This window comes from Perissodus microlepis, chromosome 8 (assembly GCF_051167445.1).
Source record: "Perissodus microlepis isolate ML-2025 ecotype Zambia chromosome 8, ASM5116744v1, whole genome shotgun sequence".
In the NCBI taxonomy this organism is placed as follows: domain Eukaryota; kingdom Metazoa; phylum Chordata; class Actinopteri; order Cichliformes; family Cichlidae; genus Perissodus; species Perissodus microlepis.
This window is the reverse complement of record NC_140468.1, coordinates 4,904,714-4,924,348: the sequence shown is the minus strand read 5'-3', so window position 1 is coordinate 4,924,348 and position 19,635 is coordinate 4,904,714. Positions and strand designations below refer to the sequence as shown.

At 38.9% G+C, this 19,635-nt stretch overlaps 1 protein-coding gene and 2 non-coding genes across 3 annotated transcripts; 2 read left to right on the top strand and 1 right to left on the bottom strand.

The window, feature by feature from the left end:
* Positions 1-2,832: 2,832 nt before the first annotated feature.
* Positions 2,833-15,835, bottom strand: kctd2 (potassium channel tetramerization domain containing 2). Its single transcript, XM_084937113.1, has 6 exons — positions 15,139-15,835; positions 14,441-14,549; positions 14,265-14,356; positions 14,008-14,103; positions 12,420-12,545; positions 2,833-8,699 (listed from the first exon to the last, which is right to left on the bottom strand). The coding sequence occupies exons 1-6, from the start codon at positions 15,499-15,501 to the stop codon at positions 8,670-8,672; spliced, it is 816 nt and encodes a 271-aa protein (XP_084793239.1). The 5' UTR covers positions 15,502-15,835; the 3' UTR covers positions 2,833-8,669.
* Positions 15,836-17,307: 1,472 nt separating this feature from the next.
* Positions 17,308-17,379, top strand: trnad-guc (transfer RNA aspartic acid (anticodon GUC)). Its single transcript has one exon. It is a non-coding gene; the product is annotated as a tRNA-Asp (tRNA).
* A 1,783-nt stretch (positions 17,380-19,162) lies between these two features.
* On the top strand, positions 19,163-19,234 carry trnad-guc (transfer RNA aspartic acid (anticodon GUC)). The gene has a single exon. It is a non-coding gene; the product is annotated as a tRNA-Asp (tRNA).
* The last annotated feature ends 401 nt before the right edge of the window (positions 19,235-19,635 follow it).

Genomic DNA, 19,635 nt, shown 5'->3' with positions numbered 1-19,635 from the left:
GAGACAAATGATGCCGCACCCAAATAGTAAACAGTTTATTATGTGCCATAAAAACTCAATACCAATGTGCTTGGTCAGAAAGTCGAGGGAAGACCGTGGCTTTAGACTTGGCTCCTCCTTTTTGTCTTGGATTCTTCCCTCAGGTCATCTTACGCCCTGTATGGCGTGAACTTTTCACTGTAATATTAAGGCAACTCTTCCCACTTCACCATGGCAACCATCTCTTGTCCTCTGGTCAGACCTGAGAGAGAGGACTTATATAGGATTTATGGAGGATTTATAGAACACTGGAATAGCAATTGCTGGTAATGTTAATGTTCAGCAATAGTCTAGCACGATCAACAAGACAATAATGTGCAAAACCAGAGTTACAAATGATTGAGGTATAAAGAAATATTACAAGATCTGACCTAATAAATCAGCTGATGATTAACAGAACTGATATTCATTCCCTGTAGCAAAGGCCATCTGTGGTAAAATTCACAAATTCAAGTAATTTATTTTCTAAGAATTGAAATTCACTTCTTTAAGATATAAGCACAGGATTGCAATCTTTAGCTCTAAAGAAAAAAAAATCAAATCAGGATTTCTAAATTTGTTAAAAACTAATAAGGCACCATTTAAACGTTGCTGATAGATTTCAGTGACAGGGATATTGCTTCAACCAAGGTCCACTGTCACAGTCCTATGTTTTGACCCTCCAACATTTACATGCTGTTCTACTGCAATGCATTAAAACAGCAGAAGCCAACATGGGGCTAAGAAATTCACAGTTGCAGGAACCCAAAGTGCAATTATTTCAAAATAAAAAAAAAAGAGGAAAAAATCTGAAAATGCTTTCAGTTCATCCTATTTTGTATATTGACACTTCTTAGAAAAATTACACATCACACTCTGATGTTTTTTGTTTTGGGTTTAGTGTCATTAAATCCAGCATTTTAATTTATGTGCATGTTTTCACAGTTTCTGTTACTAATGTTCTAAGCTTTAAAATAATCTATTAGACTTGCAAGGTTAGATTGGCCCTCCTGCCAGTGTCTAGTCCCGGTCTCAGACACATTTCCCACCTCAGCACAGTCATGCAGCTCATGTACTTTGGAGGTCATTCCAGCTGCCATGTTGATCCCTTCTGTTCCATAGATGATGTTTAGCTGCGTCAAAATGCTGGAGACTTTGGTTTTTCTGGAATGTTGCTGATTTTTTTCCATGTTGTCCCCTCTTGAAATGTACTTCATCAGTACATGTCGTCCTCCCTCCTTTTTTCTGAAAAAGGACAGACTTCATAACACCACCTTTTTCAGAAACATCTAACTAAAATAATTCAGCATATTCAGGAGAGGCAAGAGCTGCAGCTTGAGCTGGGGCTTTTTTGGTGGTTGTGAAGGAATCTTCATCGTATAGGCTATACAGTACATAAAATCAACCCCATCTGATTTCAGTGCCACCCTAGAAAATGTATCTAGATCTGCCCCTGGTTTGCTATACAATGTAGCAATGAGCTGATACAACCTTGAGTTCTGGCATTCCAACTTTGCTACCCACCTAAACATTGTTGCAGACCAAAGGGTTCACACTTCTAGTTGAGGTTAGCATGGAACCCTGTGGAACTCCAATACTAACCTTAGTGTGTAAAGATGACTCTCCATTTACATTAACAAATTGGAGTCTATCAGATAGATATGATTCAAACCAGTGCATTGCAGTACCTTTAATATGTTATAATCTAATCTCTGCTCTAATAAAATGTTAGGGTTTAAGGTAATGAATGCTGCACTGAGGTAAATAGGACAAGAACAGAAATATGTCCAATAGTAAGAAGCCATATGCCCTAAACATTGTTGCAGACCAAAGTGTTCACACTTCTAGTTGAGGTTGTGGCTTCACTCACCAAACAACTACTCACACCAGCTCTCAAGTGGGTGATCTTTGAACACCCGTTTGTTTGCTGTTAAGGTTTAATGTTAGGGGAATACCTGCTTTCATTGCAAGGGATAAAGCAGTGCTAAATGGAGTCACTGAACTGAATCTCACCACAGTATTGGCGCTGCTTTTGATAAATATATAATGGCTTCCTGTGTGGTACATAGCATCTAAGAAGTACGTGCAGTATTACAGCACGAATTAGCAGTTATCATATCCACTTATAGTTTATGGATGGAGCTTGATAACCAAACCTCCTAGGCTCAGATGCCACCACAATGATACCACCCATAGGTGAGTGAAGTCCTGTTGTGAAGTCTTAAGGTAACATTTTTGATCCTGACATCTTGAGCTTTTGGAAGGCTGTGAAACCACAAGCTCATTGACTGACAACTTGATTGGCTAGTTGTTAGACTGGACAATCCTACTTTTTCACACCTGTGATGACCATAATTTGCTAATGAGAAGCTCAATATGACCTGAAACTGGAGACTAACACATGGAAATCATTACAAGGGTATTTACTGAGGTAACAGAAGGAGCTGAGGGCAGTTTTCCTGCAACTATAAGGGTCCCTGCTGGTCATTAAATAGAATGCAGGTTTAAGGCACTTCTGTATTGGCTTCATCCATCTTTTGTGCTATATATGGCAGTGATGAGTGAAAATCTAAGCCTGAGGCTTCAGCATGCAGACTCCACATATCAAAGGACTGTTGTTGGAGTGTCATGGAAACTCACCACCACGGGACCACTGACCGTGGTTCCACGTCCATACCCAGACTGATTAAAGTGTTTTTAAAGGCACAAAGACCTAGATAATGCTAGTCAGATGGTTTTAATATTGTGGTAGGTCTTAAAGCTTTGTCTCTAACGTTCAAATTTGGCTGCAAACAGACATTTCCAAAACATATATTTTGCTATGAACTTCACTTTGTTTATTTTTTTTAATCCACACTCAAAGGAACCAACAAATAGTCAGTGAGCCACAATTTAAAACACAGACACATTTTATGAATAAAAACCAGACTGGGTTTTTGTTAAAATTGTTACATGGTAGACAAAATTCAGAAAATATAAAATAAATAAAAGTGAAACAAACAATCAGACAAAATGTTTTGTCGGCTTCCAGACGTTTCTCCACAGTCTCAGTTGACAATATTCACATTTGACATCAATACTGTTGATAAATGAACACAAAGTAAGTTAATAGGTGACATTATCAATACGTCTAAATGAGTGTACAAGTGTGCATGTCCACAAACGCATGCAGGTGTTTACAGGTTAACTGGCAAAATGATGAATCAATTAAAAAAAAACTTTTTTTTTAGTTTTGTGTTGACCTGCAGGTCACATAAATGCTATATAAACCAAGGTTATGGGGGTGGAAACGTCTGCAATATCATCAGTAGGGTAATATGTGATTAAAGCTAGCTCTTGTTTCTACTTTTAAGATCAATTGACGTGACAAAGATACAAAAACGACAAAGAAACAGAAGTTGTGAGTAGGAGAATACGTCGACTTGTAGACCAACTGTTCCACTTAAAAAATCTACACCTACAAACCACAGAGCCATGCCGTCCCTCTGCTTCCCACCACCATGCATCACATTTAGTTTGCACTAACACAGAGGTCAGACAAAATCCAGTACACGACATCTCTAGTACAATGCATGCTCTCATGTTTTCACGAGTAATTTTTTGCAGATTTGTTAACATTGCATGTTATTTGTTGAGTAACTAGCACAGGTGAACGTAAAAAAACAAACAAACAAAAAAAAAAAAACATAAAATACCCCCCCCCCCCCCCCCCAAAAAAAAACCAAACAACAACAACAAAAACAGGTCAAAAGTTGTTTCTCTGTTTAAAGAAAATATGGTTTGAATAAAATATTGAGATGAACACACTGCCAAGTTTAGCTCGGTCAGAGGTTCCCAACTTTTTTGGTTGCATATTTCTACTTTTTAAAAACATTTTAGCTTGTCTGAACAGTTTATTTAATTCCTCAAGAAATAAAACAAAGAGTCAACATCAACACGCTAACACTCTCACAGTGGCTAAACAAAACGCTGATGTTATTATTGTAGAGCAGGACAATTTAAAAAATAAGTTATTGTATAACATTCTGTTTCATGATGATCGGGTGGTTTTGTTTATTTTCAGCTAAATTATATTTAAATTCAGGGGAAAAAAATAATCTAAAGCTTTGCTAGTTACTACATGACGATAGTGTGGCTAGCTCGATGCTAACAAGAACTTAAAAGCTAATTAGCTTAACACAGAGGTGGCAGTTAACAGTAAAATTGATATTTCCAAAAGAATCTTCTGATTGTGTGTTTTTTAAATAAAAATGTGTTAAACCCATTACACTGAATAATTAGAATTCTAATTTTGGCTTTAAAATGCTAATATCTACTAAACAAACTTTAAATTGGCAGTTTTATCATTAAAAATGTTCCTTCTTGTTTCATAAATCCCGTGTATCTTTTTCCTTTATAGCAGTAGCTAGCCCAAACTCCCACCCTACCAGTCTGTGATATATTTAGTTCTATTTACAATATTTTTATATTTTAACTTAGCTGAATTAAAAATTTAATGAATTAAAAGATAAAATTTTGTTGTATTAATGGGAAGCTAACGACACTAGCAAAATATCTGCGATGATGCTTTTTTTCAGGCTTCTGTACTTGAACGTTTGCCATGTAATCACCTCTTTTGTCATTTTGAATACCAACATTTCCAGTCTATAAACTGACTGATACTCCTAAGCTCTTGGGCTAAAAGCAACACTGAAAGAAAGTTTATAAAATAAAAAATAAAAAAAAAATCAAGTTGGGAACCACCAAACTCTGCAACCATGGTGAGACCAAACCGGGGTTCACGAGGGTACATTAAGTGCTTTAAATATTGGTTACACACACTTAAAAGTGGGGCCATTGTAGGTAGCTTCAGCATGCAGGTCAAGGAGAAAAGAAGCTGCCACAATACAATAAGTTTGACATCAAATTAATTGCCAAGTGCATTTTTGGAGTTTTACTAAGATACGAGCAAAAATAAAAAAGGGAAACCAGCTTGGACTGGACTTCCTGTCGTCCACTCCACCAACAATGCCAACAAACCACCACAACAGAAATGTCAAACCTCCTGGAGTGTGAGGGATTGTGGTTGGATTGAGCTGGAACGCAATGGCACAAAGAAAGCAGCAATTTGTAAAATTTACATATAATAAAATAACGCCAAGGGTAGTGTTTCCGTTTGGTTCGCCTCTTACAGAAACACCAACGATAAAAACCAGGATAAAAAGACCACAGTATACATGATACCTCAGATACGTGCCTCCTGGCTTTTTTAAGGTATGAGAGGCACATTATGATAAGAGGGGAGTACAACTGTGCACAACACAGGTCAAAGGCACAACACTGGACAAAAACGAAGGGAATCAACACCCAAGGTGCTTTGAATGGGCCAAGAAAACCACAAGGGAGGAAACAAAAGTGCTTCTGAATGACATGTTTGGGCATTTTAGCAGTATTTTTAGCAAGTCTACTCATGACTCTGGTCTGTTGAAGAAAACAGCACAACACACTCAATAGGTGAAGATTATATATATATATAAAAAAAACCTCAACAACAAAGAGGAAGTCACATCAAAGTTTGAGCTCCGAATCCTGACCGAACATGGTCAGGGAGCGTAACAACAGCAGGTAAGGTACCATTTTTCCCCAATAAAATGCATTATTTTTCCCCATGCTTGGTACAACATAATTGCATCAAATAAATTCTTTATACAAAGGATGGATTACCAAAGGGGTCAATGCCAGTAATAGGTGTCTGCGATAATGACAGAACGCTCCTCAGCTTTGATTAAAATGTGAACAACGTGATTCTCAGTTTTCCTTCTGATATGTGCAAATATGGCTCAAACTTTGCATCAAGTTGCTCACATGAACGAGCTGCATTTACCCCAGATGGTGAAATGATTAGTCACTGACAGAATAAATGAAATATAATAATTAATTAACAAATGTGAGTCACTGATGGAGCAGAAATAGAATATCGTTTTTCAGTGTGAGAATTAGGTGCATTTCTTCATCACCTGTTAGTAAAATTGATTTTCTTGCTCATAAGCAAATAAATGAATACTGGCTGAACAGTTACTGATTATTTGAGTAAAAATGATTGAAAATAGGCTCAAAGGTGAGAGGTGGGCCATCTGAAGCCAAGATGTAAGAAGTGAGATGTGTGACTAAGAAGTACAAAAAGGTATTTTGCTATTTTATTGGATTTTTCTTTTTAAAATAAATGTGACTAATTACCCAATTTTGATAAGGCCCATGAACCCATTTTGAACCATCTGGACTCCAGAAATGTTTTAAAATTTTCATTATGTGATAAACTACAAATTAGGGAAACACCGATCCAGTTCCAAACCAAACTATATTCAATTTACATAAATATGAAAAAGAAAAAGCAGAAAACTGAAAGATCAGTTGTCCTTTCTGCTTGATAAGTGACTTGATATCCAATTGTGGCAGATTAAAGGGGACCTACTGTGCTACAGTAGTGGGTTCTATCATCAAGCTGAGTTAAAGTTTCATGAAATGAGGTGAGCTTATGTACAAGTAATCCCAGGGAGCCAAAAGTTCAGTTTGTCCTTACGAGGGGCAGCCAATCAGACTAGAGTCCAGGATCCAGGAGCTAAAGGAGCTTGTTTCAGTTCAAGGATGAGCTAAGCGGCTGAACCAAGGCCCAAATGTAGGACAAATAAGGATTAGCCTGAAATGTGACTCATGCAAAGCTCAAGAATAAAACTCTAGAGCTAAAATGGCCAAAACAGATCCCCGTTTATTTTCTGTCAACTGACAAATCACCGTTTTCGCTTTAGTACGAGCCAGTTCACTTGAACACATGTGCACAGATTAAGGCTTGACTTATACTTCTGCATTACAATTTTGCTAAGCTGTTGTTAGCATTCACAGCTAGTGTGGTTTCTTTCTATGCCCCTAATAGTTTACTAAAAAAAAAAAAAAAAAGCAGGCAACTGACACTGAATTATTCAGGCAGGTTACTTGCTCCTAGATTAGCCCTGTAACCCCCATAACCCCATTATATGCATTACGTTTGCAAAAGTAATATACTCCATTATTCACCACCAAGCAGCTGTTACAGTGTGGAAGTATAAATCAAGCTCACATCCTGGCCTGTGTACAGAAGATTTCTATGTTGTTGCAGTGTTTTTGAAAGCGTCAAAAACAGCACAATAACATATCAACATAATGTTAAGCACAAGAACAACATACTTTAGCCAAACTACTAAGGCTTCGCTCTCGAGCTCATGAAAACTGAACTCACTTCCCGGCTGGCAGCGTTGTTTACACAGCGTATAAAACTCAGGTATCTCAGGGCTTTAAGCGGTGAGCGGTACAGTTTAGCTTGCGCCACGGTTGCTACAAGTGCTGCAGAGTGTAAGACAACACAGTCATTTTGGTGTGGCAACAAGAGGCAGCTGCAAAGTGAGCGAATATTGGCAAAGAGAATAGCACGAGGCCCGAGAGGAGAGGGGTGCTTCAGGGTTTTGAGGCAGCATACAGTCTGGCCACAGTCCAACCTCCGCCACGCTTTACTTGGACAAATGACAATGACAGTAGTTTTCCTTATTCCTAATTACAATTTTAAGATATGCAATAGTTTAAAGTCGGATATTTAAGAGAAAACTTACCGGTGTTATCTTCTTTTTTTCTTTGAGGAACACTACAGAAAACGTGCAGCTGAAAAACTGGTGATATTTCAGGATGAACAGAAAGCAGAGAGGCACTGCATACACAAATTCACACCCGTGTTAACGGGTGGGAAAACTGATATTTTCTCCATTGTTTAAATAGACTCAACCACCAGAATATGTAAATATATCACAACTATGATACAGAAATCAATAATTACACCATTTGCATTCAATTTTTCATATAATTTCATCATGTAGCCTATATAGATTTATATAGATTCCTCACATGCCTTGACAAATTGTACACTAGTGTAGGTAAGTCCGTTTTTTAGTCATGTATGTTCTTTTCTTACAGATCAAAAGGAGCCACTGGAGACGTCTTGGTTCACGGAAAAGATGCCGCTCCAGGTTAGCTCATAATGAGTGATCGGTCTGTGCATCATCCGCCTGCGACTGCTCCGTCTCGGGCTCCACCTGCAGAGGAGTCGATGCTCTCTCGGTCAGTAAGTGGAGTGTTTTCATTCCTTTATGTCCTTTGAGAGTCCTGAGGAGGTTTCTGCTAAATCAACAGAGCCAGATGTGTAAGACAAGAGGAGATATCCCGTCTGATAATGATGATGGAGATCCAGAATCGAGGTGGAGATGGAGACGATGATTTCTGGTAGCTCTGTCCGTCCAACTGAGAACAACAAGAGGCTAATATCAGCGCCGTAGCCTGCGCTCCTGTCACATTGTCCAACAAAAAGCTGCAACGAGGAAAAGCCCTGAACCTGTCGTCTCTCTTTCAAAGTGAAGAAGGAGAGACGAGACGACAAGCCAGGGTCACGTTGCAGCACTGAAGGATTGTGGGGGACGCCAACAGCGCCCGCTGTGGAAAGGCACACCAGAGGAGAAGGGAAGGGGCGGATGATCATGATGATGATGATGATGATGATGGTAAAAGGTGGAAGGGGGTTTATGAAAAGTGAAGAAAATGTTCGACAACAACGTGGTTGTTGCTGATAAACTGTTGTTAAGCTCAGGATCTCTTCACATCCGCGAGCCTCGCTCCTGAAGGATCTGCGAAAGGCAGACAGGAAAAAGACCACTTTCAAACATTTAAACAAGACGTTTAAGAAAAAGCAAGAAAAAAAACAACACTTAAACACTTTGAATTTTGAGGGGTTTTTGCAATAAAAAAGAAGTGTTAGAATAAACTGATATAAAAAAGCGATGGTGTTCAGGTTCCTGCACAGACAGCATGCATTCTCAAATCTTTGCTTTTTCCCTTCAGAAACTATGTGTCACATTTGCTGAGACATTTAGGAGAACAAAGAGAGGGTCAGACAGACTGAAATGTTGTAATCCAGTAAATATTTCAGCAGTCAGTGTGCTGTAGGGCTGCACGATTTTGCATAAAATGAGAATCACGATTTTTTGGCTTAGAATTGAGATCACGATTCTCTCACGATTTTCTTTTCCAGTATAAATACTTATTGCACTTATTAACTGCACATCAACTTCGTAACAGTTGAGACTGAACATAAAAACAATAAATAAACATAAAAACAACAAATGTCTCACGTTTTGTTGTTGCTGCAAAATGTTGTACTGCTTGAAATTCCGTCTCCACCGTTGCTCGACACTGCGTGTATAGAGCAGGTAGTGCAACAATAGAAAAATAGTTGCGGGACGGCACTGTGTAGCGTTTGTCTAGGGTGTTGATCATTTTCCTAAATCCCTGGTTTTGCACAGTGTTGATGGGAGCCATATCTTTGGTCAGGTGATAAGTGATAGCCTCCGCAATTTCTTTGTGCCTGCGGGAGTTCGACGTGTACAGGGAAGCGCTGTATAAGGTTCCCGTTATTGATGTTTGGGTAGTTGACCGGGACGGATTTTCTCCTGTCACTTTCTCGTCATCCCTGACGTGCTCTCCGTTGTTTTTTCCCTGCTAATTTTAGCATCACACGGCACAGCTTCTGTATCACGTGGTATAAGGCTCCGCCCTTGTCATTTGTTGAGCAGGAAGAGTGAGCGCTTGTTTTCATGCAGATTACGTCCCGGATCAAAATGCGGTACAATCGTCGTCTTTTTTTTTTATCGTTGTCATTTGGAAATGAGATCGCACATAAGTATGAATCGAGATCGCGATTTTCTAACGATTAATCGTGCAGCCCTAGTGTGCTGTACTCCACTTTTTACAACTTTCCACTCTCTATGCCATCACTTTATCCAGTACACTCTATAGTATTTTTACTGATATATTTAACATATTTTTAAAATAATTTAATCCTCTGTTGAGCCAGTTGTAACAAAATTTCATTCCTTGCATACTTTTTCATAATGAATGCAGATGCAGAATAACTGCTTGGGGTTTTTGTCCAGCTGAAATCTGTCCAAAACAAACAATTAGTCAAAGCAATCTGGGTTTCCTTTTAGCATTAGCTTCCCTTTTTCAGCCAGAGCATAGGAAATTATTAAAATTGTTATTCGCTGAGGGAAAAGCCTGGACACCATAATTATGGATGTGAAACTGAGGATGCAGCACGCCAGTACCCTGAAACAGATTTGTAAATCTGAATCATACCAGCTTTATCACCTATTTTTCTCTAAAACAGGAACTAATTTTCAAAACAAGCAGCATGTTGGATTTAATAAAATATGAAACTAATGATTAACAGCATTAGATTATTCGGAAAGTTAGTGAATCAAGTGAGAAGTAGAAATCGTTTCCCTAAAAACTTGTATACAACGTAGACTACAGGAGTGGCCCCCTGCTGGTCATTTGCAAGAGTGCATGTTATAAAAAAAAAGTTTATAATGAATACTTGGTCGATAATGCTTTATACTTGAGAAAACATGCTTTCATTGATAAATAACATCTGGTAAACCAACTCAGTTCCATAAAAAAGACACAAGAGGAATGAATGAAATCCGAGTCTTTGCATTGATTTCATGGATATGATCGCATACATGAAAATAATCTTGCAGATCTTGTTAACTCACTGTTAAGCAGGTAAGAACTACGAAGATAAGCGATACCAAATGACTTGAACACAACAGCAGCAGTGGCTCAGTAAAGTTCAGAAGGTTCTTGACTTTTGTGGCATCCTGGCTGCCAGCACACAGACTATTTCTAGCTGAGCTCATCCATGCGGTTATATTTAGCTCCTGTATTTGTTGTAGCGTAAGCTTCCACATTAAGCATTTAATACAGCACAATAAACTGAGCTACGGTAAAAGTATAACATGAACCTTCCACCAAGTGAAGGTCTCAAACTTCAGAAAATGAATTTTTCATACAAATGCATTTTGACTTTCAGAGAGGCTGCTTGTGAAAAACACCCAAATGAGCAGAAGCCACATGAGATGGTAAGGTCCACTCTACCCAGTCTTATCCAGCATGGACTGGTTTATGGTCCAACAGTCAAATATTTTCATTAGGAAGGTTTCTCACTGAGTCAAGTGAAATGAAAGTATAATTAAATTCTACAAACACTAAGGAAGGTGCTTCAGTGCTACCTTTATTACCCATGTTGTATCTACTGTAGTTCGGGTTAAGCACTTGAATTGAGAGGGGGAGGATTACACAACTCAGTTGACCAAACTGAAAAATATAATATAATTTTACACACTGAACCTAAAATAAAGGCAGAAGTTATACTGGCGCGTCTCTTCAGCCGGAAGTGAAAATAAACTATTCAAGTTTTATGTCATGAAACATGTCTAGAATGGATGTTTTAAATTAAGTTCCCAGCACATAACTTTAATCTCTTAGACAACACTGTGAGTAGCTTTTGGCTCTGGGTTTTAGTCAAGGATGGTTTCAGGTCTGAAGAGAAAACTGTGGATGTAAAGCGCTACAGACCAAGGTGGAGAAGTGTGGACGTTGTATGTAAACAAGATAATAATTATAAAAATATGTTTCTTATTATTTCGCTTTAGCCAGCTTTTAAAAAAATAATTTCTGTTATTTCTTAGTTCTGTTACCACAGGATGGGCTAAGAATCTTGCCGTGGTATTGAAAATAGCATCGATTATGGATCATTTTCCAGGGTATCGGAATTAAATTTGAAATTCAAGTATGGACCCTAAACCATCAGGTCCACCGTGCCGAGACTGACTGATGTTGACCGAGCCCAGGTTGTTGGCATGCTGGATGCTGGCAGCATGCTGGAGAGAAAAGAATCAACAGCACATCCAGACACTTGTGTAGGCTGTATCTCGCATTAAGTGTCTTGCATACAGCTATACTACACTGCCGGTCGTTAACATCCATTTAAAAACACAAACTTATTGTGGGATGCATTTACTTCCACTTAATAAGCTGTTTCACTCCCTGTTCTTTAAGATTACAAACTAGATAATGAAGTAATAATTTTCCACCAGTGATCCTCTTTTATATGAAACATTTCATGGGGTGAAGTATCCATGATGCGCTCATTTTTTGCCCATCTTTGGGGCACTGTGGTTTTAACACAGCAGACTCACATCAACAACATCTGGCCACATTATTAAGGAGTCTAGCGTCAGAGCAGTTAGCTTGTCTGAGCTCATTAAAACCTCTTCAGATCTTTTAGTGACCTTGTGACATTTTCTATCGAGTCAAGGGAAAGTTATGGGCAAAAGGAAGTAGGATTTAGCGTTTTGGACGATTCAAGTGCAGCTTTGGTTCCTACACATGGATCCTGTAGCTTCTGTGGCTTATAAACTGGGTTTTAATACATAAACACGGTCCTTCGCTGCAGTTTGCAGGAGATGTTCAGACAGCCTGAACAACGGTATGAAATGTCGACTTACCTTGGCCTTCTCGGTGGGCTCAATGACGATGCCATTAGTGGAGTTGTTGAGTTCCCGGGAAACTACACATAGAAATTCAGCCTGGTCCTCATTGCCATAGTTATATGAGGAGCCGATGCTTATAAGCTGAGGGCGGAGATGGGCAAAGAAACAAAAGATCTGGAGTTAGAAGAGAGCCTACATTTCCAAGACGTTTCACACTCTGCACCTTTTCAGTCAATAACTTGTGTTTTTTCCATTTAATTTAGTTCTACCATGCTATTTACTTTTGGTTGTTGTTGTTTTAGAGAAACTGTTGAAAATGTCTGAAAAAAAACAACAACAACAAAAAAAACAAAACAACCCCTAATCAAACAAAGAAATATTCATTATATAAAAAAACAAAACAAAAAAAACAACTGAATGATTTTAAGTTTTCCTATTTTGAATACTCAGCCTGAAAAAAGGGATTAGATACGATTAATAAATGACATTTTATTTGCCAATATAGACTTACAGCAATATTTCAGCACATATATCACTGCATTTCTGTAGTCTGTTCATGACCTCTTTCTTTGCCCTACAGCAAGGATGGCCACCCTGCAACTCAACTCCTGTGACTCACTCTCGCTTTGACAAAAGACTTGATGGATATCATTTTGGAATTTTAACTTTTTATTTATTTAACTTACCCTAGCTACAGTTTCCAAAGACATTAAAATCACTGGGGAAACTCAAAAACAAAATAAATCAGCAGTCTGTGGACAAACAGGTGTGCCTTCACAGCCAAAGCCGCTGACTTATGCTTTGTTTATGGTGACCACATTGGCTTTGTTGAGCACCAACTGTGACATGCCGGTGCTTGAGGGTGGTTGAAGATTAAACATTTTCCCCTAGCAACTGGAGGATGCCAAGGGTTTGCCAATCGGTCTCTAGACGACTGTGACTGAGGCCTTCAGGTTATTTTTCACAAACATGGATAGAGCTCAAAGTTTCCTGCAGAGCTTTATAGCAACTGCTTCAGAGTAGGCCTAAAAGTGCTACTAGTTCTGTCATGTTTGTTGGTAATTTAAAAAAGGCAAATGAGTTGTGTTATTTTAGCTCTTTAAATTTAATAAATGCAACAAATGTGGTATTTTCTATTAAAGTTAAAAGTACCAAATAGTCATAATCAGACCTTTGCGGAGTAGTCACATGTGGCAATGACTATAATTATTTACAGCTATTACTATAATGTCAGAGGTTTAATTCATACTTACCTTCATTATAAGGTTCAAAGATCTTTTTCTTTTTGATTTTTTTATCTTTTGAAGATCAAAAAATTTATACAGGTTCATATTGATAAAACATGATTACTAATATAGAGGAAACTACAAGGTGACAGAGTCCGACTGCATACAGATTCAGGTCAAGACCAAATGAAGTACTTTTATCCATTCCTGCTCATGATTAAAACATTTTGTGCCCCAGTCTTTCCTGTGTGGAAATAAATACCTGACAATGTGCTGGCATACATTTCAGGGCAAGCGGAGCTTAAAACTGCGGCGTCGAATCAACTAAAGCATGAACTAAAAGATGACATATATTTTAAAAGCTGTGTTTTCTGCACCTGCTCAAACTTCCAACCGTCCGACATAGTCGAGACCATCTGCGTGAGTTCCTCCTCTTGGCACTGTAGTACTCGATACACATGCTTCACAGGGCCCTGAGGGACACAGCAAAGGCACGCAGAGCATTACTGAAAAAGCATCAACAATCTGCAGGCAGGCACACATTTTGTTTGAACACTTTACAAGCTACCTGGGTTATATTTGCACTGGAAAAAAAGTCAGCCACTAAGACTTATTTTGGTTTAGTTTTGTTTACCTGAGATGTCCGGTTCTCGTTGTCCCGTATCCTCTCTTTCACCAGCCTCACCAGGGAAGCAATGTTGTAGAACTCGGCTTCCTCCAGAACGCCTGAAACACAAATCGAATGAATGTGTTATTTGGTGTCTGAGATGCTGCTCACTGACAGCTCTGCATTATGCTTTTGCTTTTTACCTTCTTCTGCCAGATTCTTATCCATAATCAGTTTTCCATGCCGAAGGTAATTCAGGATAGGGCCAAAGTACGTGGGGTCTCTGTCGATTAGATATGCTCCTGTCTCGTCCTGCAAGAATTAACAGGTTCCAAGGAGCAAGTTCCATGTTAACAGAGGGAGCAAGTTAACAGAGGAGCAAGTTCCATGTTTTGTTTTGTTTTTTATTGTTTGTTTGTTTGTTTAAATTGGAAAGATTGTTTATGTATATTTATAGTTTTTTTTCTTGTAAATTTGACAAGTTTTCTTACAAATTTTATGGGGTTTTTATTGTAAATATTCAGGCTTGTTGACCTATATTTGTTATTATTTCTATTAAATTTCTCAGTTTTTTTCTCATAAATTTCCATATTTTTGTCTTTAACGTTGAAGTTCGTTAATGTAAAATTTGCCATTTTTCGTGTAATTTTTCTCTCGCAAATGTGGGACTAATTTAGAAAATTCTAATTTTTAAAACTGAAGTGTATCGTCCTTGTGCTTTTACCTGCAGTAGTCTATAAACATTTTGTACAGGGCAGATGGGTACTACTGTGGAAATTGATTTTTCACTTTTTAATTTGTGCTTTTACAGTTTAGTGTTCACGGTTTTTGTGTTCTTTGCGTCCCTTTGCTGTATGAACCTGTGTTGTATATATTTGTGTTTTTCTGGCGTCCCACTCACCTTGTCAGAGTCCAGGTCCGGGTCTTCCTGACACAGGCGGAACAGGAAAGATTTGGGGTCCCTGCACAGCGTCTGTTTGGTGGTAATGAAGTAGGTACCACCGACGTTAAGCCGGACCCAGCGGGAGCCCGGCTTGTCCACTGGCTCGGACGGGGAGCTGGGATTGCTCTTCACCGGGAACCCAAACACCGACCTTCCGCCGCCGCCGCTGCAGCCTGACACCCCACCCGGGCTGAGCTGGCTGCTCCGCGGCGGAACAATGAGGGTGGGCGACGCCAGGCGCACCGAGCCCCGGATGTCGCGGTGCTCGGGCTGCTCTATGGTGCCAGCACCGCTAGGTTCCACAACATGCAGCTCAGCCATGTTTCCTCTCCGTCTGAAGAACCAGTCGCACAGCCGCACGGTGAGCTAACGACACACTGCGGGGAAACAGCCTCCCTGAACCGCCTGGTAAACACACCGAGGATATTTTTCTCCTTCTGACGGGCTGCCTGCTCTCATCGGGGCGTTGCTGCTCGTAGTCGACCGCCTCCACCTCCAGGCCCAGAGATTAGGACACAAAAACGACTATGAGAGGCTGCACAACAGGAGCAGCATCGCGTTTAACCGTTTCTCCAAAAGCTAAATTGGTCATTCTCATCTATTCAAATGTTAACCAGAGAAAAGGCATTTCTTCCGGGTTGTAACGTGATTACTGTTTACTTCCGCCGTGTCACGGCATTTCAAAATAAAAGCGAATTCAGCATGCAGAATTATTTATTATTATATAATTATTTGGCAAATTATTTATTTTCCTTGAACGGGCATAAACAACAGAATATTGCTTTAAATTCTGTTATGTAAAGGAAGAAGACCTTAGCCGTAATTATATACAAACCAATCATACTTATGTGCAAGAATGGGGCTTTTATGAACATTTTTTGCTGCTTTAAAAAGGAGCAATATGAAATACGAAATCTAAGGTTAAACTCGGAAAATATATTTAAATAGTTATGAAACAATCACAAAGTACAAATGAAAGCCCTAAAGAGTTCGATTTTTAACTTGAACCTCTCATTTGCTCTCTTAATTGCTATGGAAGCACTAAAGGTGTACTTAGTAAGGTAGAAATAATTAGGGTGGGGTGGACAAAAACAATGTGGGAAACTGGAAACAAATACAAATCTTAACATGACATGACTATATACACTTACGTGTTATATGTACTATTTTCATTTTATGGACGTATTTTTCTGTAATGATAAGTGGAGTATTTCTGATTCATAGAAGACCAAGGTTTCTTTGTGTAAACACGATGTCAAATTAAACTTGGAGCGCAACTAGTCCAAGTCTGTCAAACAACTGAGAGAAAAGGAACTGAAATGGAAAAACCACATGAACCACACAGGATTTGTAATGACCTTTAAGCAACCATTCAGGACTTTTTTTTCTTTCTTTTTTTTTTTTTACAGTAAAACAAAGACATGGCTTGTTTTTTTTCTGCTGGGAGTGCTTTTACTGCTCACTCAGCAAACTAGCTTTCATGGGAAAAAAGGAATTGAGATTATGAGATATGGATGAAGAAGTCCATGGGAGTGAGGGAGAAAGAGGTTCTCATAGTGTTGATGATGGTATTAACTTCGGCTAATCTTGAATGGTATGGGACAAGGGGTGAAATGACTCCTCAACACACTGTTACTACCAGCAAGGCACATATCACAAAAACTCCTTTCACATGTACCTAAAGGCATTTCCTGAAAGTCAAGGAGTGATGCGTCCTCGTTGGGGAACCGAACCCCGATGTCCCGCGTGACAAACGGGGAGAGTCATCACTATACAATATATGTATATATTGTACTATTCTTAGTTAGAGTATTGTCTGTCTTGTTAATGTTGGTTTATGTTGGTTTATAATGGAGCACTGTAACAAAAAAAAATAATTTCCCCCAGGGATCAATAAAGTATTCTGATTCTGATTCTGATTATACATTTATATAACAGCGCCACAAGACCATAGTGGACAAAAATATATTGCATCCGTAGTGGTTTAGGACTCCCATAGCGAATGAATATGAAACAGTTGAGGGCCGTTTAGTAAATCTAGTGTTAAGTAAACAATTCAAGAGAGTATGTCCTAAAGTATACGTGATGCAGTGACAAAAAGCACAGTGTCACGACCATTTGTAGCAGTCCTCGTTAGTATAGTGGTGAGTATCCCCGCCTGTCACGCGGGAGACCGGGGTTCGATTCCCCGACGGGGAGGCACTTCATTTTCGTTCCTGGAAATGTTGAAAGTTAGACTGCACATGATGGGAAAGTCCCATATACTCTGCTCAAAAAATAAAGGGAACACAAAAATAAGACATCCTACATCCTCTGAAGGGGAGGCATTGCGTTTTCATTCTTAGAAATGTTAGTCAGACTGGACACCACTGGAAAGGTCCTCAACTATTTTAATGTTTCAGGGTTTCCTTTAACAGACTTAACAGACTTATATTATTTTAATAAAATAATATTAACACTCATGACAGTTAGTGATCTTTTCTAAACTGTAGCCTCAAAACTCCTCCTGGACAACGCTTGGAGTGCTCAGGTAGGATAGAAAATTGCTAAGTGCTAAAGAGTCAAAGTAACAGAGCATAAAACACAGAAAAACATGAAGGAGATTTTCCTGGCCTGGTCGTTTTATAGCAGATAACCTTAAAAATAATCTGCAGTAGAACAAAAACAGCAGAAAACCATGAATCAACATATAAACATTATGCTGCTGAAGTGAAGCAGAGCAAAGTTACAGAGGTTTCATTAGAGACACAGCTAAGCATTCTGCAATTTCGCATAATTTTAAAAAGTTTAAATTTCTTCAGTACTGAACAGCAGAACTGAGACTTTCTTGTGGGAAGTCAGTTAAATTAAAAACAAAAACACAGCGGCGGACAGCGCTGTAACGGTAGACTTGTGCGTAATAAGCAAGCGAATAATGCAGAAAACAGAGATTTTTAGATGGGGAAACTGTTCTTGAAGTACACTGAGAAAGGAAGAGAGCTGTGCATGAAGCCTCATTTTACCATGGTGGAAGCAAAACAGCAAAGAAGGAATTCATGACGATGTCTATGTGAAGTGAAATATGACGCGTAGTTTGGATTTTCTTTTGCTGCTGGTTCAGTCAAATTTGGTTGGAGAGAGACAAAGCCTACAGCTCCAGAATCTAGCACAAAAAAGATAAACACAAAGCGCTGACCGCCAAAGCATCAGAATCTGTGAGCTGTCGGCTTTCAGCCATGACGGCATTCGGGTGAGGAAGCCGACGTCTCACTGATTCCGATGCGTAGGCGGTCTGCACTTTGTGTTTGTGTCTTTGTGCAGAATCCGTGTACCTGCTCTCATTTCCGTTTTCAGCTGTTTGGTGGTTGTTGAAATTTTGTGAGGTTTAACCTGAGATTCCGGGTTTCGGGCAAAAGAAATTTATATTTAAAAAAACTATTCAAGATTTTAATGAATCGATATCACGTTATTCAAGTTAGAATAGATTTTAATCTGAAAATTGATAATCAAAACAGGGCCTGTAATTGTAGTCTCTCTGCCCACTGTTATTTACACATTAAAGTTGATACACAGAAACATGCGTGCACAACTTAAAACGTATAGTGGACATTATTGTGGCCACTATTTTATTATTATTATAACCATTATTATTCCTGTCTGGAAATAGACCAGTTTGAAATGATAAATTACAGATGTGTGTAAACGTTTTTTAATGCCCTCAATGATTCTTTTAACCACTATCATATCAATATCATTACAATCCAACGATTTCTGATTTTTGGGTTTTTTGTTTGTTTTTTTTTGCTTTTTTCGTTGATGGTAGAGAACTCTACGTTGAGGTATCTAGTCATTCTAGTCTCTTTGCCCGCTGTTTACACGTTTGATACACATAAACAGCCGTGCACAACTTAAGGTATCGAAACGGGGAAACAGCGACACTATCCCATAGTGGACATCATTGTGGCCAGGATCGGTACTGCAACATGAAGGATATCGTGCACCTTCCTCGTTAGTATAGTGGTGAGTATCCCCGCCTGTCACGCGGGAGACTGGGGTTCGATTCCCCGACGGGGAGACATTGTGTTTTCATTCTTTTAAAAGTTACATTGCACACCATGGGAAAGTCCCATGTACACTGCTCAAAAAATAAAGGGAACACAAAAATAAGACATCCTACATCTGAATGAATGAATGAATGAAATGATCTTACTAAATACTTAAATACTATGTTATTTACATAGTTGAATGTGCTGACAACAAAATCACACAAAAATTATCAATGAAAATCAAATTTAGCAACCCATGGAGGTCTGGATTAGGACTAACACTGAAAATTAAAGTGGAAAAACACACTACAGGCTGGTCCAACTTTGATGTAATGTCCTTAAAACAAGTCAAAATGAGGCTCAGTGGTGTGTGTGTGGCCTACACGTGCCTGTATAGAATTATGTTTGTTTTGGAGGGTTTTTTGCTTCT